The sequence below is a fragment of the Balaenoptera physalus genome (genome assembly GCF_965194825.1).
Source record: "Balaenoptera physalus genome assembly, chromosome: 12".
Taxonomy (NCBI): Eukaryota; Metazoa; Chordata; class Mammalia; order Artiodactyla; family Balaenopteridae; genus Balaenoptera; species Balaenoptera physalus.
In genome coordinates, this window is record NC_138897.1 from 66,363,459 (window position 1) to 66,388,277 (window position 24,819).

Consider the following 24,819-nt stretch of genomic DNA (forward strand, 5'->3'; position numbering starts at 1 on the left):
GATTCGCTTGAGTGATGGGGCTATATTATGGTTGACTTTTCTTTACCCATCTCTATATTTTCCTGGTTTTCTAACATTAACTGTTTTTTACTTTTGTAATAAAAGAATAATAAATACTACTTGAAAATGAAACAGAAGCAATGTTAATAAATGAAGATCACTAAAGAAGTTTATCTTAGGACTTTTTTATGCATTAGCGCATCTGAATAAAAATGATATATATAAAAACAATTCCAAATTTTTTTTTAAGTACTATTCCTGTTGTTAAAAGAATTCATAATTCTGATTGAGTACATTACACCAAAAAAAAAAAAGGCTTTCAACATTGTAGAGTTTTTGGCAATGGAAATCAAGCCAAAACCATCATTTTTTCCCCACTGTTTGGAGTGCTGTATTAATTTAATCATAAGAGCTCGTATTTTAGTGTTCCTATACTATTATCTAGGTTTCAGCCCTGGATCTCGAGTTGTGGGTAAGTTAGTTAACCTGTACGTGCTTACGTTCCACATCTGTAAAATAGGAATTACAGTACATACAGTTCCTGAGTACATACAGTACTTAACGGTGGTGTGGTAAATAAAGGTTAAATGAGTTAATATACAAAGACACATAAGACTATTGACTGGCACAGAGTAAGCACTTGATAAATGTTTCCTTTAAAAACAGTGAAAACCTGAAATAAAGTTATCATATTAGACATGTCCAGTTATTTAAAATGAAACATTCAGGACCATCCTTTATATGATATTGCAGTCTTATAATCTTTAAAATGTCATTTTTATTTACCATCATAAAGATGAAAAAGCTAATCAAGTTCACTGGTTTATATAGTCAATTTAAAGTAGTCAAGACGGCTTTTTTCCTTTATTTTTTTTTCTAGCTTTATTGAGATAATTGATATAGAACATTGTATAAGTTTAAGGTGTAAGTGTAATTATTTGATATATGTATATATTGCAAAGTGATTACCACAGTAAGGTTAGTTGACACATCCATCACCTAACCTGATTACAATTTTGTGTGTGTTGTAAGAACGTTTAAAATCTACCCTTAGCAACTTTCAGGTATACAGTACAGTATTGTTAACTCTAGTCACCTTGCTGGTATGATTTTTTTGTTTTTTGCCATAGAGCCTACAGTTAACTCATTTACTGTCTTTAATGAAAGAGTGTCTTTTCATATGTATTCCTGAAAATGTGCTTACATATTACCTGATTTTATACTCAGAAAATTATTTATTTTAAAACTCCCTAAGTATAGTATATATGTTATGGTGGGGGGGGTTAATTCTGTACATTGCATGATATATATTCATTGTTGAAAACATTTTTAAATAGATTAATTGTATGCAAATTAATGTTTTTACTTTCAATATAGAAATTTTTAATTTCTGTAGTGAAAGTACAGAGCAGAAAGAGTAGTATTATGAACCCATGTATACTTATTACCCACTTTTAATCATTACCACCTTATGGCCAGTCTTGTTTTGTTCTATCCATTCTTCCCTATCCCATCATTTTGAAGTCATTTTATTAGAAAATATTTTAGTAGGTACCTCTTAAAAGATAGCAATTTTTAAAAACATAATATCATTATCATACCTAAGCTAACTAAACTGTATTACTAGTAAATATTTGGTTATTGTTCCAAGTTCTCATTGCCTCATAAAATCATAAGTTTTTTTCAACTTTTTCAAAATCTGAATCCAAATGAAGTCCATATATTGCAGTTGGGTGATTCGTTTGAGTATCTTTTAATCTGTAAATATCCCCTTCCATTCTTATGTTCTTGTATTTTTCTGTTGTTGAAAAAATTATGTGCCTGGCAGTTTTTCCCAAAGTCTGGATTTTGCTCATTGCATCTCCATGATTTTAGTTAAGGAAAACTGTTTTCCAAATATTTTTCTTATCTCAATTTCACATTTTGTTTGTTAACCTACAATGAGTTTAGTGGTAAACTGACTTTAATATTGGAAAGAAAGAGTTGCTTGTGGTGATTACAAAGGGATTTAGCCACAGATTGAGCAGGAGATTATTTTAATGATTCTGATCAATTTTCTTAATTTTTGTCAAGACAGAGGTGAACATTAGGCTCCTTTTGAAACTGATTTCTAGCACTTAGTATTGGCATAAACTCTGTATAAGTTATCTAAATATTTTACATGCTGATACTGCCCATAATTTTAAAACCTTATTTTTCATCACTGCTTTTCAAATGTGACACACTCTAATATATATCTAGTATTTATATGGGTTCTCTAATTTTCCTTTTCTTCAAACTTGAACAGTCTTTATTTCAGCTTCTGAAGGAGGCTAATTTTTCCATTTTCATAAAATACAAATTACATATGTACTCAAATAATTGTACAGACACCACACTATATAAAGATGGTGCCATTGTTTAAAAGTAAATTTCTGGCTGACTCAAAAAGGTTCAGCAGCTGATGTATAAAAGCATGAGCTCAGTATAGGAAGAATATTGGAAGTGTTAGTGCATAAGGTGTGAAAGTGCAGGCTATACAAAATCTAAGGGTGTCTGAAAGCCGTTCAAGTAACAGACCTAATCTCCACGTGACCAGTGATGTGGGAACTGATACCGTGTGGGTGAAGTGGTTGCCACCTCTTCAAAGTGCTGACTTTAAGAAGACGTCAGCAATGAATGAGACAGAAAGTAGTAGTAGTCAATGGCACTTGGACGTTAAACAAAATTGTAAAGTGGATAAATTTGTGTTGCATGTTTTTTTTTTTAAACATCTTTATTGGAGCATAATTGCTTTACAGTGGTGTGTTAGTTTCTACTTGTGTTACATGTTTCTGTTCCTTTCTGCAGTCCTCCTGTCTGTCCACCATAAGCACCCTGACTTGATTTCTTGACATCTTAATCCAGTTCTGAAATCCCCTAGTTGTATGACTCATTCTACATTTATTAAGTATCTGCACATGCTAGGTATTACAAAAGTCCCTAAGTATAAGTCACAGACTTGTATTTGAAGTATTTTTTGGGTAAGTGAAAAACAGAAACAGAACAGTAGAGCTAACTCACTGGAGGTTACCTTCCCACAAAGAACTCCCAAATTCCATAAATAGGCGTTTTTATTCTCAGTAAATGCACTACTATCCCTACCATCCTCCGTCCCACAAATAGATAATACCTAAGTTTTTCATTCTCCAGGTGCTATAATTTACACAGGTGCTTATTAATAAAGTAGTATACTTTTATAAGTTTACAAGAAGCTGAAGTGTGTGTGTGTGCACATGCGCGTGCGTGTATTTAAGCACTTATTCATCTAGAATAGGTGGAATGCGTAGGGGATATTGTAGAACAGATAGCCTTCTCTTTGCCCCTTGACTTTCCTGGGAAATGATCTTTGACCTCCCAAATCCCAGTGATCAGGATAGCAGCAATAAAATATACACATCTTTTGGAATGGTTTCAAACCAGTGATGTTCCCAGGGGTAAATGAGAAGTTAACTTTACCTCCTTCCAGATCAATCCAAATAAACATATAAGTAAATAACAATGCAGACATAGCCTCAAGACAAGTCCCCTACCCAACCTCCTCCCCACAACAGATTCCTACCCCTGTGCCCTTCCTAAAATATAAATTCTTGAACTGCACCTCTCCTTGACCGATAATCTAAAATATCTTCTAGTTAAGTAGATGGAAAATAATAAAGAGTAACTGATTAAAGACAAATATATGATATTTAATCTTTGGAATCTAAAATAAATGATACAAATGAGCTTATTTACAAAACAGAAACAGACTCACAGACATAGAACACAAATTTATGGTTACCAAAGGGGAAAGTGGGGGTGGGGTAGATTAGAGGTTGAGATTAACAGATACACACTACTATATTCAAAATAGATAAACAACAAGGGGCTTCCCTGGTGGCGCAGTGGTTGAGAAACTGCCTGCCAATGCAGGGGACACGGGTTCGAGCCCTAGTCTGGGAAAATCCCCCATGCCGTGGAGCGACTAGGCCCGTGAGCCACAATTGCTGAGCCTCTGCGTCAGGAGCCTGTGCTCCGCAACAAGAGAGGCCGCGACAGTGAGAGGCCCGCGCACCGCGATGAAGACTGGCCCCCACTTGCCGCAACTAGAGAAAGCCCTCGCACAGAAACGAAGACCCAACACAAACATACATAAATAAATAAATAAATAAATTTTTTTAAAAAAGGATTTACACACACAACTATATTCAATATCTTATAATAAGCTATAATGAAAAAATGGAAAAAATATATATATACATTTATATATAAAACTGAGTTACCTGAAACTAACACAATATTGTAAATCAACTATACTTCAGTTTTTTTAAAAAAGTAACTGATGAGAATCTACGTAAACATGCATAGAAGTTTGGGGACTAGGAAGTAATACACTGGTATGGCAAATGTGTATAGCAAGAAGGAATGAAAGATGGGAGATGATGTAGAACATGCTCTGAAGGCGGATGAAGACACCCCGGGCTATATCCCCTAATGGTGAGGTGACCTTGGACAAGCTACTTATTAGCTCTTACTCTGTTTATGTGTCTCTTAAATGGGGATAATAATTGATGGTATTAATAGTTGATGGTATTAGTAGTAGAGTGCTTCAGATTTTGGGAAGTCTTTTATCCTAGAGGCAGGAACCCTCAGATGAGAAGAAACATGATATGATCTGTAATGCTGGCCATATTGTGGTTTCAGGTGATAACTGATCTAGGCAAGCACTGGTGAGGACCTGAGCTGGGACAGTGGCCATGGGGATCGAGAGAAGATGGACGTAAGAGATAGTCCAGAGAGTGACACTTGAACGGTTGAATTTGGAAGCTGAGGAATTGAGAGAGTTGCAAAAGACTCTGAGGTTTTTAGTTTGAATAAGTGGGTTGTTGTCACGCCAGAGGTGGGAAAACATTGGCTTTTAGCAGCAAGAGGAAGCAGTTGTGGAAGAGAAAGTAATGAGTTGAATGTTTTCAGTCTTGAATTAGGGTGGTTGAAAGGAGTCCAAGAAGTTCCAGGTTAGGCAGTTGAATCTCAGAGGAAAAGTAGAGACTTGGACTTGCCTATAAGTTCTTTAAGTTTAGGGTCGTGGTATATTTAGTTTCGTTTTGTCATCACCCACTCCCAAAGTATATGTGACATTAGTAGAATATAGTTATGTTTTCTGAAGATGTGTAATCATTAATATAATCAGACTATTTTAAAAGCCCAGAATCTGTTGATTTTATTAGTCAGGCATGTGAAATATAATTGCTTAGTCAAATGCATGCTGGTTATTTTGGAGAGATTTTGAAGGAGGAGGGATTTACTTTATATACTGTCATCTCCCTGCATTGGTCACATCTGTTCCTTTTGGATTCCATACAAGATAAGGTGGAAATTTATGGTAGCCTCAGTAGGGGAAAAGTCAAGCCTAAGGATAATTGTGATCTCAAGTAACATTTAGCTATTCTTTAAATGTCACTAGTGTTAGTTGCAGATATCTTAGAGTGCCTTGAGAGGTACAGAGCAACTTTCAAATGTATTTGTGTTTTTTATCAATTAAGTTTCATTTTGTTATTTAGCATTTTCTCATGGAGAAGAAAAAAATGTTTTAATGAAAAATTTAATGTTTTAATGATTGCTTATTTCTCACTTTTCTTCCTAGTTTCCCAAATAAAATTGTTGAGATGATAAACATTAACATTTTTTAAAGGAGCTTTTTATCAGAAATAATTTGGTAAAATGTTTTAAATATGAGTTCAAATTTAGTGACTAAAAAGATATTAAAGACTAAAAAGATTGCAACAAATTAGAAAATAATGCAGTATAATGATAACCATGGCCATTTTGAGAACAAGGATTTGAGGATTTGGATTCTAGGTGAGTTTCTTACTCTAAGCAATCATCTCCTAAGGGAGGCAGAGCAAACATTTTTTTTTAAGTTACTACTGCACTAGAATTCCAAGACCAGCTTGATCTATAGTCCTGGGTAAAGTAACAAAAAGGTTTGGACTGCTTAGGGAAGAAAAGGGTTTCAGCCTGGTCTGGCAGTGAAATGGCATCACAGAGATATAGTATCTTTGCTGGGGTCACAGACTAGCCAGCTTCATGAGAACCATGCAGGGTCGTTGCTGCTGGTGCTTGAGAATCGCGTGCAGAGAGGAGCAAGCCTGTTGGGCAGGTGCAACTCAGCGACCAGAGCCAGGCTGCTATCCTTCCCTGGGGTAATTCCACACTCTTCATCACGGACATGTCATGTACCATGAGGCTAACTTATTCACTTTAGAACTTATATTTTTCCCTTTTAAAAAAGTAGGAGTCTTTTTAAAAGAACCATGGGGAGAAAAACATATCTGTGTTGGAGAGCATTGCTTAATTACCTTCAGTTGATGAATCAGGAGCACAGATGACAACCTTACATCTCTCAGGTACACGTATCTGTGTAACTCAGAGAATCTGCATTTGACCTTTAGGTAAGCACTATGATATAGTGATTGAAACATACACAGGAGTATGTGTGTAGTATAATTTAAGTAATATATTAATATGCATAGGCAAAGAAGACCAGAGGAAAATAGGATGAAGAAATTATAAAGTGATGTTACACAGGAGAAATACAAACACATGGGAAAATGAGCCACACCTGTAATAAAAAAATCGAACAAATAGTGGTACCATTTTGTACCTATTAGTGAGGTTTTTAAAAATATTTTTTCTGATGTTAAAACTAATACATGTGTTAGGCTAGGAATCTGGAAAATACAGCAAAACTGGAAAAAAAATAAAAAGGCGTAATTCCTCTGGCCAGAGTTTAATATGGATACTATTTTAATGTACTTCTCTCATTTCTTTTTCCCTACATACACACACACACACAGACAAAATTATATACTGCTATTTTCAACTGACAAACTATACGAAAGTTTTTTCTAAATTATTAAGTTTCTATAATACCAAATAATTAGGACAACCTGAATGTCTCCTCAGGAGAATCCGTTTAAATGATTACACATTAACTCCATGTTAATATGCAGCCCTTAAAAACAGTAATAAAGAAAATGCAACTTCAAAAGAAAATATCTACAACTGTTCAATGAAAAAAAGCCATATGTGAAATGGGATATGCTGTGGTTTGAGCTCCTTATTTTCATAATAGTTGTTTTCATGCCGTTAAATCCTACCTGAACTTCCTATACATCCTTCCTGCCTCAGTTCAGTGCTGTTGCTTTGAGAAGCCTGCTTCCCTTCACTTCTCCCAGTATACTGACTCTTTCCCAAGTGCACCCTTTGGACCTAGTGCCCACTGCCATTTTAGCGATTATCAGGTTGTGTAACTGTTACAGCACAGGACTGTGTTCTTTTCATCATGTCACTCGTAGCACCTAGCACTCTGTGCCTGGAAGATCATAATAAATATTTACTTAAGATTGATTCTAAGTGTCGAATTAAGGTTTTGTGGGATATACAAAGGAAAAAACCATTCCCAATTTCCAGTAAAACTTACCTAATGAGAAATAATATAAATAGAATACTTACATATAAACCCTAAAAAATCAAGTTCTTAACAGCAAGGGGAGAACAGTCCTCAAGAACAAATTGTAAATAAGGCACCAATAAGACAAAATAACACCTGTCATATCAGTACATATTCTTGTATTCATTTAATCAAGGAACAGAATAAATACTACTTCCAAAACAGCCGTTCCTTTTTTGCAGCATAAAGTTCTATGGCTTGATACTCTGTATTGCAATATTGATAACTGGGAATGGAGTTATGCTTACAAGCAGTTGTAATTCCAAAAATGTTCTTTTTTATACCACATGTCAATATAACCGTGTCACTCATTGGCACCTAATAATAGTATTGTCTTAGAATATTTCCACATCTTCTCCAAAAATAAGATTGTGGTCTCTCCACGGCTCCTGTCCAGTGCTCAAAACCTTATAGACCCTCTAAAATGCTTCTGGAATTTGAATTTCCATGTAAAGAGAATATTTGGGAGCTAGATCACTTCAGAGGAAGCTTGATGTATTAAAATAAATTTATAACTTTAATATTATTAAATACTTAGCCAAAAAAGTGTTTAGTTACTTTTTATAATGAGTTTGGTTTTTTCCTCTTTTGGTCAGAGGCCTCAGTTTTCTTTTCTTTTAATTAGAGGTCTGGGTTTTCTTTCCAGTTGGAGGCCCCATATATGCAATGTATATTTCAGCTAAGAAAAGATGCCCAACTAGGAAGAAAATAAACTATAAATTAAAAAACTAATGAATAAAATAGCTTTTTTCTAATTATGTATCCAGTTTATCTGTTATAATCTTGACTGTGTAATTGGGGGATATATTTCTTCTTTTTTTTTTTTTTCTTTAACGGATAGTAAAGCAAATAGTCATGTGTCTTGTATAGTTAAAACCATTCACCTTTATTCAAGTTCTGTCCTTTATGGGAATCATTTGCTCTTTTATGCTTTTACTAATAAAATTCTGAAGCATATAAAACCATCTGTGATGTTTACTTAATTATAAACCCTTTAAGTTAGTGATTGTTAATCTTTTTTACATCAAAGAATTTTACTTAAATATACTCTCTCCAGGAAAAAAGAAAATGTACATATATGTAAAATTTTATTGGGGACTTCCCTGGTGGTCCAGTGATTAAGACTCCGTGCTTCCACTTCAGGGGACGCGGACGGGTTCCATCCCTGGTCAGGGAACTAAGATCCCACATGCCGCATGGCACAGCCAAAAAAAAAAATTTTTTTTTACATTAGTAGCCAGTGTTTTCCTGAATCCAGTCCCCTGAGTTATGAACCTCTTCATTATATTATACATACATTTTAATATTAGATACGTTTTCTTGGTATCTGTGTTGTAAATCCAGTGTATTGTGTGCTTTTAGAAGTGTCACAGGGTGTCATCCTGAAGCAGATTCTCTATAAAGCTTTTCCACAAAACTGTAGCAGAGTTCTTACATATTTCTGTTGTATTATTTACATACAAATATGAATTTTTTCTCTGAATTGTTTGAAATATTTGATGTATATGCTATATTTTTCTCTCAGTCTTACTTTTCTGACAGTTGTCTCTTGACTAACAGCAGATTTTCCTTTCTTATTCTAGATTCTGAAGAGGCTCGGTCTGTAAATCCTTCCAGTGTTGATGAAAATATTGACTCTGAGACAGAGAAAGACTCTCTCATCTGCGAAAGTAAACAAATAGTTCCCAGTAAAGCAGCTCTTCCATGTGCCCTTGATGAGTATGAGTTCAAAGATGACGAGGAGGAAGCAGTAAGCAAGATGATCGATGGCAGGCGCATTCTTAGGAAAGAGCTGAGAAGAGAGAACGAGGCTCAAGTAGAAAAGAGTAGCTTATTTGCAAAACAGGAAAAAGCTTTCTATCCTAAATCATTTAAAAATAAAAAACAAAAGCCATCTAGGGTTTTGTATTCAAGTTCTGAAAGTTCAGATGAAGAAATTCTTCAGAACAAAAAGTGTTCTGCTCCATGTTCTGTCCCTGAAACATCGAATTCTGATATACAGACCAGAAGGGAATATGGAGTTTCAAATGAACACAAACAGAAAGGCAAAGTTAAAAGAAAATTAAAGAACCAGAACAAAAATAAAGAGAACCAAGAGCTAAAGCAAGAAAAAGAGGGGAAAGAAAATACCAGAGTAACAAACTTGACAGTTAATACTGCACTAGATTGTTCAGAAAAGACCAGAGAGGAGGGGAATTTTAGGAAATCTTTTAGCCCAAAAGATGATACTTCATTACATTTATTTCATATTTCCACTGGTAAATCTCCCAAACATTCTTGTGGACTCAGTGAAAAGCAGTCAACACCACTAAAACAAGAACATTCTAAGACATGTTTATCACCAGGAAGTTCTGAAATGTCATTACAGCCTGATCTTGTTCGGTATGATAATATAGAATCTGAATTCTTGCCAGAAAGTTCAAGTGTAAAATCTTGTAAGCATAAGGAAAAAAACAAACATCAGAAAGATTTCCACTTAGAATTTGGTGAAAAGTCAAATGCCAAAATAAAGGATGAAGATCACAGTCCAACATTTGAAAACTCAGATTGCACGCTGAAAAAAATGGATAAAGAGGGTAAAACATTAAAAAAGCATAAATTAAAACATAAAGAAAGGGAAAAAGAAAAGCATAAAAAAGAAATTGACAGTGAAAAGGAAAAATACAAAAATAGGGATGGTGCTAAAGAGCTGCAGCGAAGTGTGGAATTTGATAGAGAATTTTGGAAAGAGAATTTTTTTAAAAGTGATGAAACTGAAGATCTATTTTTAAGTATGGAACATGAGTCCCTAACATTAGAAAAAAAATCAAAGTTGGAGAAAAACATAAAAGATGATAAATCAACCAAGGAAAAACATGTCTCCAAAGAGAGGAACTTTAAAGAAGAACGAGAAAAGATTAAAAAGGAAAGTGAGAAATCTTTTAGGGAGGAAAAAATAAGAGATTTGAAAGATGAGAGAGAGAATGTACCAACTGATAAAGAAACAGAATTCAGTTCTTTAGGTATAAGTGCCAGTGAAGAGTCTATAGGGTTACATTCAGTGGAAAAGGAAATAGAAATTGAAAAACAAGAAAAGCATATGAAAGACAGTAAGGAAAAATCTGAGAAACGGTTTCAAAGTAAAGAAAAGGATGTTGAGAAGGCTGAAAGAAAAAACTCTGAAAAAGAGAAGAAGATAAAACATGAGCATAAGTCAGAGAAAGACAGATTAGATCCTAGTGAATGTGTTGACAGAATAAAAGAAAAAGACAAGCTATATTCACATCACACAGAAAAATGCCATAAAGAAGGTGAGAAGATAAAAAACATGACTACCGTTAAAAAAACTGATGACAGAGAGAAAAGTAGAGAAAAGATAGATAGAAAACATGACAAAGAAAAACTTGAAAAAGAGAGACATCCTGCAGAGAGCAAAGAGAAGCACTTGATGGAAAAAAAAAACAAACAATCAGATAATACTGAGTATACTAAATCAGAAAAAAGCAAAAATAAAGAAAAAGATAGGGAGGTAGATAAAAAGGAAAAATCTAGAGATAATGTAAATATAACTAACTCCAAACAGTTCCAGGAAGAGAGGAGGTCAAGTATAGCAGATAGCAATAAAGCACAACATGAAAAAACTTTCTCTCTTAAAGAAAAAACAAAAGATGAGCCTTTGAGAACTCCTGATGGAAAAGAAAAAGACAAAAAAGATAAAGATATAGACAGATACAAAGAACGAGACAAACACAAGGATAAAGTTCAACTAAGTAGTTCACTCAAAGTAAAATCTGAAGCAGATAAGCCTAAACCTAAGTCATCACCAGCATCAAAAGATACTCGACCCAAAGAAAAGAGGCTAGTGAATGATGACTTAATGCAGACCAGCTTTGAACGGATGCTAAGCCTTAAAGACCTAGAAATAGAGCAGTGGCACAGAAAACACAAGGAAAAGATTAAGCAAAAAGAAAAGGAACGGTTGAGAAATCGTAATTGTTTAGAACTTAAAGTAAAAGATAAAGAAAAAACAAAGCATGTGCCAGCTGAGTCCAAAAATAAAGAACTTACTAGGTCGAAGAGTTCAGAGTTGACTGATGCTTATACCAAGGAGAAACGTTGCAAAGATGCTGTAAGTAACAGGTCACAATCTGTCGACACCAAAAATACAGTGAATTTAGGCAAGTCATCCTTTGTTTCAGATAATAGCTTAAACAGATCTCCTAGATCAGAAAGTGAAAAGCCAGGTCTCAGCTCCAGGTCTGTATCCATGATTTCGGTGGCTAGCTCAGAAGATTCTTGCCATACTACAGTGACAACCCCAAGGCTTCCAGTGGAGTATGACTCAGACTTTATGTTAGAAGGTTCAGATTCCCAAATGTCCTTTTCCCAGTCACCATTTTTGTCAATTGCCAAATCTCCTGCCCTTCATGAAAGGGAGTCAGATAGCCTGCCTGAACTACCAGAGCGGATTAAAGTGTCATATACAAACAGACTTCCAACAGCCCATCTCCGGTCATCTTCGGTAGAAGATGCTAAACTAGTTATAAATGAGGGGAGACCAACTGCAGAAGTTCGAAGATGTAGCGTGCCATCTGTCATTTGCGAACATACAAAACACTTCCAAACAATATCAGAAGAAAGCAGTCAAGATGGCTTAGTTGTGCCAAGAGATGCTTGTCCTTCTCCCAAACCTGAGGTACCCTCGGATGTGCCTGAAAGAGAACTTTCAAGTGCGTCTAACACACATTCCAGTTTTGCAGCCTCTCCAACTAGATCTGTAAACAGCAAATATACTTCTGCTGATACAAATGGTATCAAGAGCACTGCTGCAGTGGGCACTTTGATGGACAGTCCTGTGTATCTAGAGCCGTCTAATCAGGTTGGTGTGATCCAAAGTAAATCATGGGAAATACCTGTTGATAGACGGGAGTCATTAAGCGCCAGTGACTTCGTCTGCCCAAATTCTACTACACCTGATCAAGATTCCTCTGTTCAGGGTTTTTGTAATTCTGAAAACAAAATATTGAAAGAACAGAATATTGATTTTGTATCCTTGCACCAGACTGAATTGCCAGGAAACACTTGTGCTCAGGATCCAGCGTCCTTTCTCCCTTCACAGCAACCTTGCTCTTTTCACAGCCAATCACTTTCAGATGCTGAATCTATTTCTAAGCATAGGTCTTTGTCATATGTTGCCAATCAAGAGCCAGGTATTTTACAACAGAAAAATGCAATTCAAATTATCAGTTCTGTTTTAGATACTGATAATGAATCTACAAAAGATACGGAGAATACTTTTATCCTAACAGATGTTCAAAAGACAGATGCCTTTGTCCCAGTGTACTCTGAAAGCACTGTTCAAGAAACAGCACCGAATTTTGAGAAAGCTAATACTTTGCCTGTATTACCATCAGAAAAGGACTTTAATGGAAGTGATGCCTCTTCCCAGCCAAATACATATTATGCATTTAGCAAACTAATGTATAAGTCTTCCAGTGGCCATGAGGCTGAAAATAGCACTTCTGATATTCAGGTTATTTCACACGAAAAAGAAAACAAACTGGAGAGTTTGGTTTTGACTCATTTGAATGATAAGTGTGATTCTGATTTATGTGAAATGAATGCAGGGATGCCAAAAGGAAACCTGAATGAACAGGATAATCCAAAACATTGTCCTGAAAGTGAAAAGTGTTTGCTTTCCATAGAAGATGAAGAATCACAACAGAGTACTTTATCGAGTCTGGAAAACCATTCACAACAACCAGCTCAACCAGAAATGCACAGATACGGACACTTAGTTAAAGTAGAATTAGAAGAAAGTGCTGAAGATGATAAAGCTGAAAACCAAATTCCTCAAAGGATGACTAGAAACAAAGCAAATACAATAGCAAATCAAAGCAAACAGATTCTTGCCACCTGTACACTATTAGCAGACAAAGATACCGAGTCTTCATCTCCTAGAGGAAGAATAAGATTAACTGAGGAGGATGATCCTCAGATTCACCACCCACGGAAAAGGAAAGTGTCACGTGTGCCTCAGCCTGTGCAAGCAAGTCCCTCTTTACTGCAAGCAAAAGAGAAAACTCAGCAGTCTCTGGCAGCCATCGTGGACTCTCTGAAACTAGACGAGATCCAGCCGTACAGTTCAGAGAGAGCAAATCCGTATTTTGAATACTTGCACATACGGAAAAAAATCGAAGAAAAACGCAAATTGTTGTGTAGTGTTATCCCTCAAGCACCTCAGTATTACGATGAATATGTGACATTTAATGGATCGTACCTCCTGGATGGAAACCCCTTAAGCAAGATCTGCATCCCCACAGTAAGTAACCTCACTTGATACACACCTGCAGCCCATTCACTAGGAATGTGACGAAAGTCATGTATAGTTTTAAATTGTCTAGTAGCCACATTTTAAAAAGTAAAAGGAAACGGGCAAAATTAGTTTTAATATTTCAGTGTCAAAATAGAATCAATATAGAAAAGTTATTGAGATAGTCTATAATCTTTTTTTTTTTTTTTTTTTTTTTTTTGGTGCTGAGTATTTGAAATCCGGTGGGCTAGCAGTATGTCTCAGTTCAGACCAGCCAGTGTCAGTCAGTGCTCAGTAGCCGTGTGTAGGCTGTGCTACCTTATTGAACAGCACTGGTCCATGGTATTTTGTTCTTTACCTGCTTTTTCTTTCAACCCTAAGGAGTTATACTTTTATTTCTCTGAAGCGTAATTCCTTTCCATGTGCATTTGATCCCATTCCCTCCAGTCTTCTCTGGAGCCTTCCTCTATGAAAACACTTCTTGCTAATATATTTTAAAATTTTCTCTCTCCACTGGCCTTTATCCACCCACTCTGACCATGTTTGGGTCTCCTTCATCCCAGGGAGAAAAAAGTTGCCCCTTGCCTGTCAGTTTGTCTAGCTCAGCCTCTCTCACTGCCACACCTTGGAGAGTGGTCTGTGTCTGATGTCTCCTCTCTCACTTCTTGTTCCTCCTGTCACCGTTATGTGCACTGACAAAGCTCACCAGTGAGCTTGTAATTGCCTGATTGTTTGGCCTCTCCCTTTTTCTTTCTACTTGATCTCTGTCATATTTGATATCATGACCATCTTGTTCATAAAATTCCCCCCACTCCCCGGTCTTTCATGATGGTGCACTCTTCTGGTCCTCTTGCCTCACTAATCTTTTTCTGTCTTTTTATGGCTCCTCTACCCACTCCTTAAACATCAGCGTTCTCCAGGAATTAAATTTTCAGTCAGCTTTCCATTCAGTGAGGTCCTGTCTCTTTCTGTGGTTTCAGCAGTCTTCCACGCACCAGTTAGTCCCAAAAAATTCTGTTGCGCCGTATCATCTCTGTTGATCTCTAGACTCAAATATAGGTGCCTCCTGGGCATCGTCACCTGAATGACCTGAGGCACCTGTAATGGGCTTGGTTCCCCAGGAAGCTGACTCTGAGACTGTGAGCAATCCCTGTCTATGTGTGAGGGAATCAGAATCGGGTAGAGCAAGCAGGTGAACTGAAATAAATGCAGGTGCAACAGTGACTCACTGCACCTGCAGGAGCTGCTAACGGGGAGTCTACCCTCAGGGAAGGAATGTGACCTTGGGCTCCGTCCTAGAGGGGAGCTGCAGCAGGAGCCATCAGCCACCAGCACCCCGCGTTCTTGAGGGGAGGGGCTAACCATGCGCCCACTCCCACTTCAGACTTGACACAGACCAAAAGGGAATGAGTTACCACCCGCTCCCTTAAAAACAAATTTGTATTTATTAGTGAAGACACCCACAGTAGAAACCAAATTCTGACCATTCTCCCTTCCAGAATCTGTACCTTCTACCACTGCCTTGGTTTAGGGCCCTTGTCGTTATCTCTTACTCTCAACGTCACAGCAAGTTTTTCCCTTCTTTTTTCTCCTAGTTTCTTTCTATTGGAGCATTCTCTTTTGTTGTTAAATTTATGTCCCTTCAAAAGCAATAAAAAGCTGTTTCCCTATTGAAGTATCTCAGCTGTGATTAGCTGGCTTCCCATTGCCCACAGCATAAAACCCATATCTAAGCCCAGCATAATTATTCATTCACAGTCTGACCCCAGTCTACCCCTCCTGATTCACCTTCTCACCACTCATCCAAATCACCTAGTGTTTCAGCCAAACTGAACTCACTCTTCTTTGGAATCTCTTGTTTCACTACTTGGGTTCTTTGGCAGTGCTTTTCCCTCTATGCGAAATGTTGTTTTCGCCGGGCCCCCTTTTCTCTCCTCTTCCATCGATTGTACCGACTATGATGTCACCTCTGTGCAAGGTCTTGTCAAAGCAGAATTGCTTGTGTCTTCCTTATACCTCCCCTGTTATGTTGCAGTTAACTGTTTACATGTCTGCCTCTCCCTCTGAGCTATAATCCGATTAAGGGTTACTACACTTTTGATCTCTTGTAGAATGAGTCCTACATCTATCTTCAGCCCCGAATACACTACTGATTTCCATAATCATGTGTCTAGCTGCTTCTGGACGTCTCCTGAATATCCCACAATATCCTTAAAGTCATTATGTCCAATACCAAACACGCTTTATCTTATCTCAGAAGTGCTCTTCTTGCTCCATCTGCTTCAGTTACCATCATTATCTGTTACCTCACTTCCCAGGCTGGGAACCCAAAACTCAACCCTCCCCTCTTCCTTCCTGTCACATTAGTCACTAAGTTCTATTGATTCATCTCACTTCCTTTCCCCTCTTCTTTCTTACCACTGTCATGCAGGGACCTCATGACCTCCTTAGACTACTGCATTATCACACATGTGAATATAGCATAATCAGATATTCAAAAATTGCATATGCATGTAATTCATAACTGTGTGCTAAGCATAGTGCTAACTGGATATCAGACATGAGCAAAACAGACATTCTGAGAAGCTGCCATAGGTTCTAGTCCAGTCTCTTCTAGGCTAGTCAGCCTACTTATTGTCTGGATTCCTTATATGAAACTCAGATCTGCTTCATGACTACCTGGCTAAACATCTTCTAAATTAGACTCAGTTTTCTATAAGCTAAGTCCCCACTCCTGCATACACGGTCCTCTCACGCAGGCTCGGCTGTGGTTACTACCCTGCTGTACTCGGTGGTCCCCAGGCCATTCCCTGCCGGTTCACAGCCTGCCTTTGCACATGTTCCTTCTTTCAAAGCCCAGCTCAGAGGAGATCAGACAGTTAGAGGAATGGTGGTTCTTTATTCCCGCTTTCACGGAATATACCTGATGCTAGTGCCTTTTAAATCTTAGACAGAGATTTTGATATTACTCTACTAACAGTAAACAGTAGTAGTAGATTTAAAAGAATAGAGTTGTAAATAAATTTGTCATTCTTTCAAATTGTCAGCAAGATAATTTGTTAATGATTCAAAGAATATAAAGCTAATAATTTCCTTTTTTCCTTTATTTCTCCTTAAAGGATAAGAACTTTGAATTGAACTATGTATCACAGGGTTGAAATATAGATAAAGCTATAAAGAACACATTTAAATTAGAAATTTTTATGAACTATTTCACTAAAAACAATTTCTAATAAACTGTTAGGTTACACTTTTAACACTATCTGCCTACTGATAGGTATATGTATGTATACAAGTGTATATAGTGTGATGCGTATTTGTGTATGTGTTATGCATGCCTGTGTTTACTATCAGCTTTGCTTATTCCTGCAAAGATGATGTGATACAAGTTTAATCCCCTTGCAGCAGTTCTGGGGATATAACTTTAATTGAATTAGAATTTAGTCATAATCAAGTGTTGTTTCAAAAGGCGTTATAAGCAGAGCTTAGAATTATTTCTGGATGTAGTAGGGAATTTTTTCTTTGTTTTTAATGAAAATTACTAAAGTAGAGAAACACACAGCACAATGTAGTAGAAAAAGTAGTAGATTTCCAAGTAGCATACGTGAGTTTGTCTGGATTTTGCTGCAAACCACCTGTGTGATCTTGAAGAATTTGCTTCACTTCTCTGATCCTTAGTTTTGATATCTGTAAAACAATAATGTCTACCCCACCTCAAAGCAGGTTGAAATAGTATATGTCACAGCCCATTGAAAACTTTTAAAACATTGTACAGATTTAAGAGGTTACCATTATTTTATCCAGCTCAAAATTACTTTAAGGGTCACATTTACTATTGCTAATATGTGAACCCTCCACCTTTTGCTCATAAAAAGCTGTACTTTTGAGTTTATTGGACTAAAACTCGTTTATTTGAAACTTAGTTTTTGAAAAATAATAAAGACCAGAATAACAAAAATCGCTTTGTTACATTACTTTTCGTATTTACCAATATTTTATCCATTTGTTTCCTTTCAGTCTGCTAATTGCCTTTTTGTCAAAGTGGTTTCTTCACTTTGTCTGTGTAATCTGATTATAGAACCTGTTAATAAATGTGGTATGTTGTCTCCAGAGTCCACTTACATGTTCTTTCTTCTATCACATGCTTTTCTTAAAATTTAGCCAGAATGTTGCCGTTTTTCCAGAGGAAATACAGGGCAGAAAAATAAAACTTTAGGTCAGGTTCCCAAAACTCAAATGAACAGGCGGAGGAAAAAAAGAAAAAGACTTGTCACAAGCTGGTATACACAGAAACCCTGCGGAGGGATGGAGGTGTGGGGGATGAGAAGAAAGGGTGTCCCGAGGAAGCTGTCAAGAGAGCTTCTGTTCTAGAGACTCCTGGGACTCACAGATGCTAAAAAAGACAAAATCTCCACGCCTGATTTACTTACAGGTAGATGAGGAAAACAGCAAAAGGAAAGTTTCCTCAAAAGTCTCCATATAGAGACTTCTCTATAGATTGATATATGTTGAGAATTCCCAAATTTATATATTCTGCCCAAACCTCTCTCCTCGGCTTCTTTTTTGCTAACTGGATAGCTCCACAGACTCAACATTTCAGCACTGAACTTGCCCCCAAACCTGCTTCTCTCCTCGTGTCCCCTCCTGTGGTCTCTATTACTAGCCATCCAGTCCTCGTGCTAAGGACCTACAGGTCCTCAGCTGCTCCCTCTTTTTTATCCTAAATCGGTCAGTTACCTGCATTTTTAGACCCCCATCTCTTCCACTCCCTCCTCATCTAACACCAGTGTAACAGTGACCTGCTTCCTTAATTCCTTGCCTACAGTGTTGTCCCCCTAATACCTGTTCTCCAAATATAGCAGTGAGCTATTAAGACCTTCCACTGGTTCCCCATTACATACAAAATTTACCCTAATGTGTTACAAATAATATGTGTTCCACAGTATGTTAATTAAATACCTTCTCCAGTAGGGAGAGAGAGGTGTTTTCCATGATCAAATAAGTTTGGGAAACACCATTTATCTAAAAATAAATAGATTTCTTCACTGTAGGATTTCTGAGAACTATTAAAATTTAATTTGTTAATTACAGGATACCTAAATAAGTACATATATACAGTGTTTCCCAAACTTACTTGTTCTTGGAACCGTTTCCGGTAAATCATCTCTATGCACCCAGTGTTCTGTGGGTCATGCTTGAAGAAACGCTGTTTCCAGAACAGACTACAAGCTTTATTACTGGGCTCTGCTGCCCTCTCCACCCTTGTATCCCACCCTTCCTGCCCTCACATCGATGTTCCAGGAACTCAGGACAGCCTGCAGTTGCCTCCTGACACCAGGTGTTCTCATGCAGGTGATTATACTGTCCTCTCGTGTGTGAATTATCTCCCTCCCTTCTTTCCCTTTCTTTTTTCCCCACAACTCATTTCCCTTAACTCTTTACTCTGGCTCTTCCTTTAAGATAGAGCTCAGGCATTACCCTCTCAAAGAAGCTTTCTCTGACAGTCCGGTCTCAAAGGAGTAGATATTTGTCCTCTGTGCTGCTTGAAGGACGCCTGTATGACTTCGCAAAACTAAAATAATAGCACCAAACTCTACTCTTGCCTCTTCTTATTAAATTTAAAGAAGTTTACAGACACAGAAATCAAATGCATTACTGCAATCAGAGACCTGAAAAATGATCAGCCCCAGTAAATTATTGGTATTGTAGAATTTTCTGCATTGATTCAACTGATTGTTATTTGACATGTTTTCAATTCCCCATGATTCCTATAAACTGTTTACTGTTTATAAATAGAGTCTTGATTGGATCCAGGTTTGTGTCTTTGGCAAGAGTGTTTCCTGTATAGTACTGCATAATCCCTGTAGCGCCACATCAGGAAGCACACAGTATCTGCTTGTTCCCCCTTCAGAAGAGTCCCCAGAGTTATTAAACTGTGCCAAAATGTGCTGAGATACCTTTGTTACTTCACTCTAATATGCTGACAGTAATTAAAAGCTTGGGGTGGGGGGGTATATAGATACTCCAAGAGGTAGAGGGAGAATATTCAGGGATCACAGACAGTTACTGCCATACTTGGATGTCTCTTTATATTAACACTTGAGTGTATACATAGACTGAGTCAGCTTTCTTTCGTGTTTTTGGTTTTGGTTGCATTGAGTTTCAGTTGCGGCATGCAGGATCTTTGTAGAGGCATGCGGGATCTTTCGTTGCGGTGCACGGGCTTCTAGTTGTGGCACACGGGTTCCAGAGCGCGTGGGCTCTGTAGTTTGCAGCGCGCGGGCTTAGTTGCCCCGTGGCATGTGGGATCTTAGTTCCCCGACCAGGGATCGAACCCACGTTGGAAGGCGGATTCTTTACCACTGGACCACCAGAGAAGTCCCTGAGTCAGCTTTCTTAACCTCCAGCATCTACCAGAAAGCACAGTTCACTATAATGATCAATTTAGAGATGAACTAAACATACGCTTTTTGGAGCATGGATAAACAAAGTGAGTTACCACATATAATAAAGTTTGAAAACTACAACTGTATTAGAAGACAGTTTCATGTATTTTTATAAAAGAGTTAATTCACTAAATGTAAAACTCAGCACTTTAGTGTTTGGATTTTATCATGTATACAGAGAGATTTCACTTACCATACCCTCAGACTGCTGTCATCTTTAGGCCTGTTTGCTCAGTGTTGTGTGTTTTTGTTACTCCTTCCTCCCTGTCTTTGAACTATCACTTACTGATGCTCTAAAATGTGTCTCTGTATGGTAAATAACTGCCTTAGTCCTAATGTGCTCTTTGGAATTTGCTGTGGCCTCAGAATTAAAACATTAAACAGAATTAAAACAATTAAAAGTTTTCTGGAATGCTCTGCTTTGTTTCAAAGAGTTTAAATTGAGAAGTAACAACCAATTGTGTAATTGTTACTATATTATTTAATTCAAAGAACATTAGAATTTATGTTTTCATTAAGTTACACACTAAAAAGTTTTAATTTTATAGGAATAGCCGATTTTTGTAAATAAAATCTAATGTTTTCAACTTTTTTTTTTTTTAATTAGATTACCCCACCACCTTCCCTGTCAGATCCGCTTAAAGAGCTTTTTCGACAACAGGAAGTTGTAAGGATGAAACTTCGTTTGCAACACAGTATTGAAAGGGTAAGAAATATTTAAATTTACATTTATGTCAAAAATAACTATTTTAACAATACATTATAATTGCCTACAGTTTTTTATTAGTGACTCTTATTTAAAGCCATTTTGGGAAATGGTTTGATTTTATCTTGTGCTCACGCAATAAGATGGAGAATTTTTAAGCCTGATTTAGGATAGCTGCTCCCATGTTACAATTCACGTTCAGTATATATTTGATATATTGATATAAGAATCTCTAATAATTTCTTATTATTTGCCGAATTTGCAGAACTGTAGCAGTGAATTCCTATTTGGACATTTGGATTTCCAAGCTTTGGAATTGTTGCTTGGTACCAGCTACTGTAGTACAGACTCTTAACAAGGTTGTGCTCATTGGTCCTTTTAGGGTCTGCTTTAGTATTCCAGTTTCTGGTGGTTAGTTTTGGCATAAAATGATGGGGGGGGGGGAAACCTATCTAATTATTTATAGAAATCATCAAAGTAACTTGGATTGACAAAAATAATAACACCTTAATTTTTTGTGGGAGGGTCAGGGACTTTCTGAAAATGTGATGTAAGCTATGATCTTTCTTTACAGACATACACACATATTCTTATACAAGCAAAACCTTGTATGCAATTCCTTCATACATGGTTGATTTCCTAGGGTAGAGGTTCTTAACCTTTTTTGTGCCATGGATTCCTGTAACAATCTGGTTATTTAAATATAAAACCTTTCCTCAGAATAATGTTTTTAAATGAAGAAAATTATAGTATTACAGAGAGAAAAGCAATAAAAAAAGAAGCACTGAAACAGAACTTACAACATTGTGCCATGACCCATGTCAGTGCGATTTGTTAGCAGTAAGAAGTTAGGTCATATAACCCACATCAATAGCTGTTTCAGCCATCAGGCATGTGTGAAGTCACCTGGTATATATTCATCTATGCATCTAACCGTGTTAGAAAAGCTGTGCTGCCTTACGGACAGTTTAGAATTCTCATTTGAACTGTGTAATTTGCAGAACTTTAATAGTGAAAATGACTCACATCCTTCCACTTATCCACCAGCAAACAATTTAGAATTACAGAAAACTAGAAAGCAACTTAGAAGTCTGGCCAGTGTGAGAACAAACAACTCTGCCATTTGGTTCTCCGGTGGGAAGAACTGGTTGGTAGTTGGCCAGCTGTGTAGTGTAGCACAGCTGTCTCTACATGGAAGAGCTGCCATCACATGTCATACAGTAGCAGGTCTAATAACTATTGGAATTTCAAAGAAGAAATTAATATAAAAACTTGGGGGCAATACCTGCAATAGCTATAACAGGAATTGAAAATAGTTGTGATTTCTATGGATGACAAAGTTGCAAATACTTCTGGCATCACTGTGGCCTACATTGATAATTGAAAGAAATGCCAGTTAGAGGTGAGCAAAAATAAAGACGTAATTTTTCCCATTCAGGTTCACAGATGACCTTCCCCTCGTTCTGTCCAGAGGCTTCTTAGGAGTATGAGGACCGAAGGCTAAGAACCTCTGTTCTGAGGGCATTTTTCCCATAGAAAATGATAACATTGGAATACTGTGCTAAATGAATGAACACATCTTGCAGCCAGAGCCCTTGGCCCCTTACCTGCCTCCCCAAGAGCCCCTGACCTCAGAGCCACCTCGCATCCTACCCGCCTCCCCAGGAACTAAGAGGAAGGCAGTACTTTGGGAGAGGCATAGCCCATTCTCAGAAGACATTGTTTGAGAGGCTCTGCTCTAGAAGTTCAAAGACACAGCATTAAGAATGATGATCTAAAGTGGAATATGTAGGCTATCAGTTAAGCCACGTATCTCTGTTAATTATCTTAGGGGAGGGGGTCTGACTTAAAAAATGTATTTCTGGGACTTCCCTGGTGGCTCAGTGGTTAAGAATCCCCCTGCTTAAAAAAAAAAAAAAAAAAGAATCCCCCTGCTAATGCAGGGGACACGGGTTTGATCCCTGGTCTGGGAAGATCCGGCATGCCACGGAGCAACTAAGCCCATGTGCCACAACTACTGAGCCTACACTCTAGAGCCTGCGAGCCACAACTCCTGAGCCCGTGTGCCACAACTACTGAAGCCTGCGCTCCTAGAGCCCGTGCTCCGCAACAAGAGAAGCCACCGCAGTGAGAATCCCACACAATGCAACGAAGAGTAGCCCCCGCTTGCCGCAACTAGAGAAAGCCCGCGCACAGCAACAAAGACCCAGCGCAGCCAAAAATAAATAAATAAAGTAAATGGATTTTTTTTTTTAATGTATTTCTTTCTTGTATGGTGAAAAAGATTTTTGGTTATTGCTCTTTATCTCTGCAGGTCTACAACCAACTTTTTTTTTTTTTTTTTGGCTGTGTTGGATCTTTGTTACTGCGCGCAGGCTTTCTCTAGTTGCAGCGAGCAGGGGCTACTCTTCATTGTGGTGCACGGGCTTCTCATTGCGGTGGCTTCTCTTATTGCGGAGCACGGGCTCTAGGTACGCAGGCATGCGGGCTTCAGTAGTTGTGGCATGTGGGCTCAGTAGTTGTGGCACGCAGGCTCAGTAGTTGTGGTGCCCGGGCTTAGTTGCTCCGCGGCATGTGGGATCTTCCTGGACCAGGGCTCGAACCTGTGTCCCCTGCATTGGCAGGCGGATTCTTAACCACTGTGCCACCAGGGAAGTCCCCAGCCAACTTTTTAGAAAGTATTTTTTCTTCTAGCTATTTTTTCTTAGTATCTGACCACGTGTTTGGATATTTATCACTTAAAGTCCCACCTTAAACTTGTACTTAAATTCATAAATTATAAGTATTGGACTTAACACTTCTCTTTTGAGTGTCATTTATCACATAGCAATTTATAGCAGATTAAATAGGACTGTCTCTTTAGCGTTTCACTAAATTATAAATACAGAAAAACTCTACAGTAATGCATATTTGGATATATTGTGGCCTGCATTCTCCAGTGGAGGAAGGATAAATTTCTTGTCAGTTGAGGGGTGAATAGGCAACATGGTGGGGATGAGACCAGCCACATGTTTAGTCTTCTCCCAGCGCAGCCTTCCAGACAGGCCAAGGTCTGCAGCTGGACCTCAGGAATTCCCATCTGCGAAATGCAGAGGATTGCCTAGATTGGCATTAACCTTACAAAAGGGTGACTGTGTATTACATAAGTGGAAGTTTTGGATCCCACTTAACACATTAAGGCAGGATTGTACTGTGATTGTCAGAGGTTTACAAGTGCAGTTGACTCTTGCACAACATGAGGGTTAGGGGCACCAACCCCTTGCATAGTCAAAAATTAACTTATAACTTTAGAGTCAGCCCTCCGTATCCACATTTCTGCATCCATGGATTCAACCAGCCGTGGATTGTGTAGGACTGTCGTACGTATTTATTGAAAAATACCCATGTATAAGTGGACCTGCTTGGTTCAAACCCACGTTGTTCAAGGGTCAACTGTAGTTAGCATTAGAGTACAGTGTGTTTGTTGCTATGAAATATTCGTTATAAAAGAGAAGCTGCCACCACAATGGTGTATCATGTCAGAACAGTTAGAATGGATATAATAAAAAAGACAGACAATAACATACATGGGCAAGGGTGTGAAAACACTGGAACCCTATACATTGCTGGGGAGAACATAAAATGATACACTTGCTGTCGAAAACATTTTGGCAGTTTGTCAGCAAGTTAAGCATAAAACTACCATTATAACCCAGCAGTCCCACTCCTAGTTATTTACCCAGGAGAAATAAAAATATACATTCAAACAAAAACTGAGCATGAGTGTTCATAGCAGCTTTATTCATGATAGCCCAAAGGAAGAAACAGCCCAAAAGACCATCAACTGATGAATGGATAAAGAAAATGTGGTAAAAAGGAATGAGGT

At 37.7% G+C, this 24,819-nt stretch overlaps 1 protein-coding gene and 1 long non-coding RNA gene across 8 annotated transcripts in view; one reads left to right on the plus strand and one right to left on the minus strand.

The window, feature by feature from the left end:
• Nucleotides 1-24,819, minus strand: part of LOC309640278 — a 711,494-nt gene that overhangs the window by 618,302 nt on the left and 68,373 nt on the right. The window lies entirely within an intron of this gene.
• ANKRD12 (ankyrin repeat domain 12) overlaps nt 1-24,819 on the plus strand; it is a 113,634-nt gene that overhangs the window by 82,133 nt on the left and 6,682 nt on the right. For 6 of the 7 annotated variants that reach the window (XM_082418559.1, XM_082418562.1, XM_082418561.1 and 3 more), the window contains 2 exons: nt 9,094-13,811; nt 20,856-20,954. In XM_082418559.1, the coding sequence (XP_082274685.1) occupies nt 9,094-13,811; nt 20,856-20,954 (4,817 nt within the window). Of the gene's footprint in view, nt 1-9,093; nt 13,812-20,855; nt 20,955-22,392; nt 22,420-24,819 lie in introns of those variants that run through there. The other variant, XM_082418563.1, reaches the window with a different exon arrangement.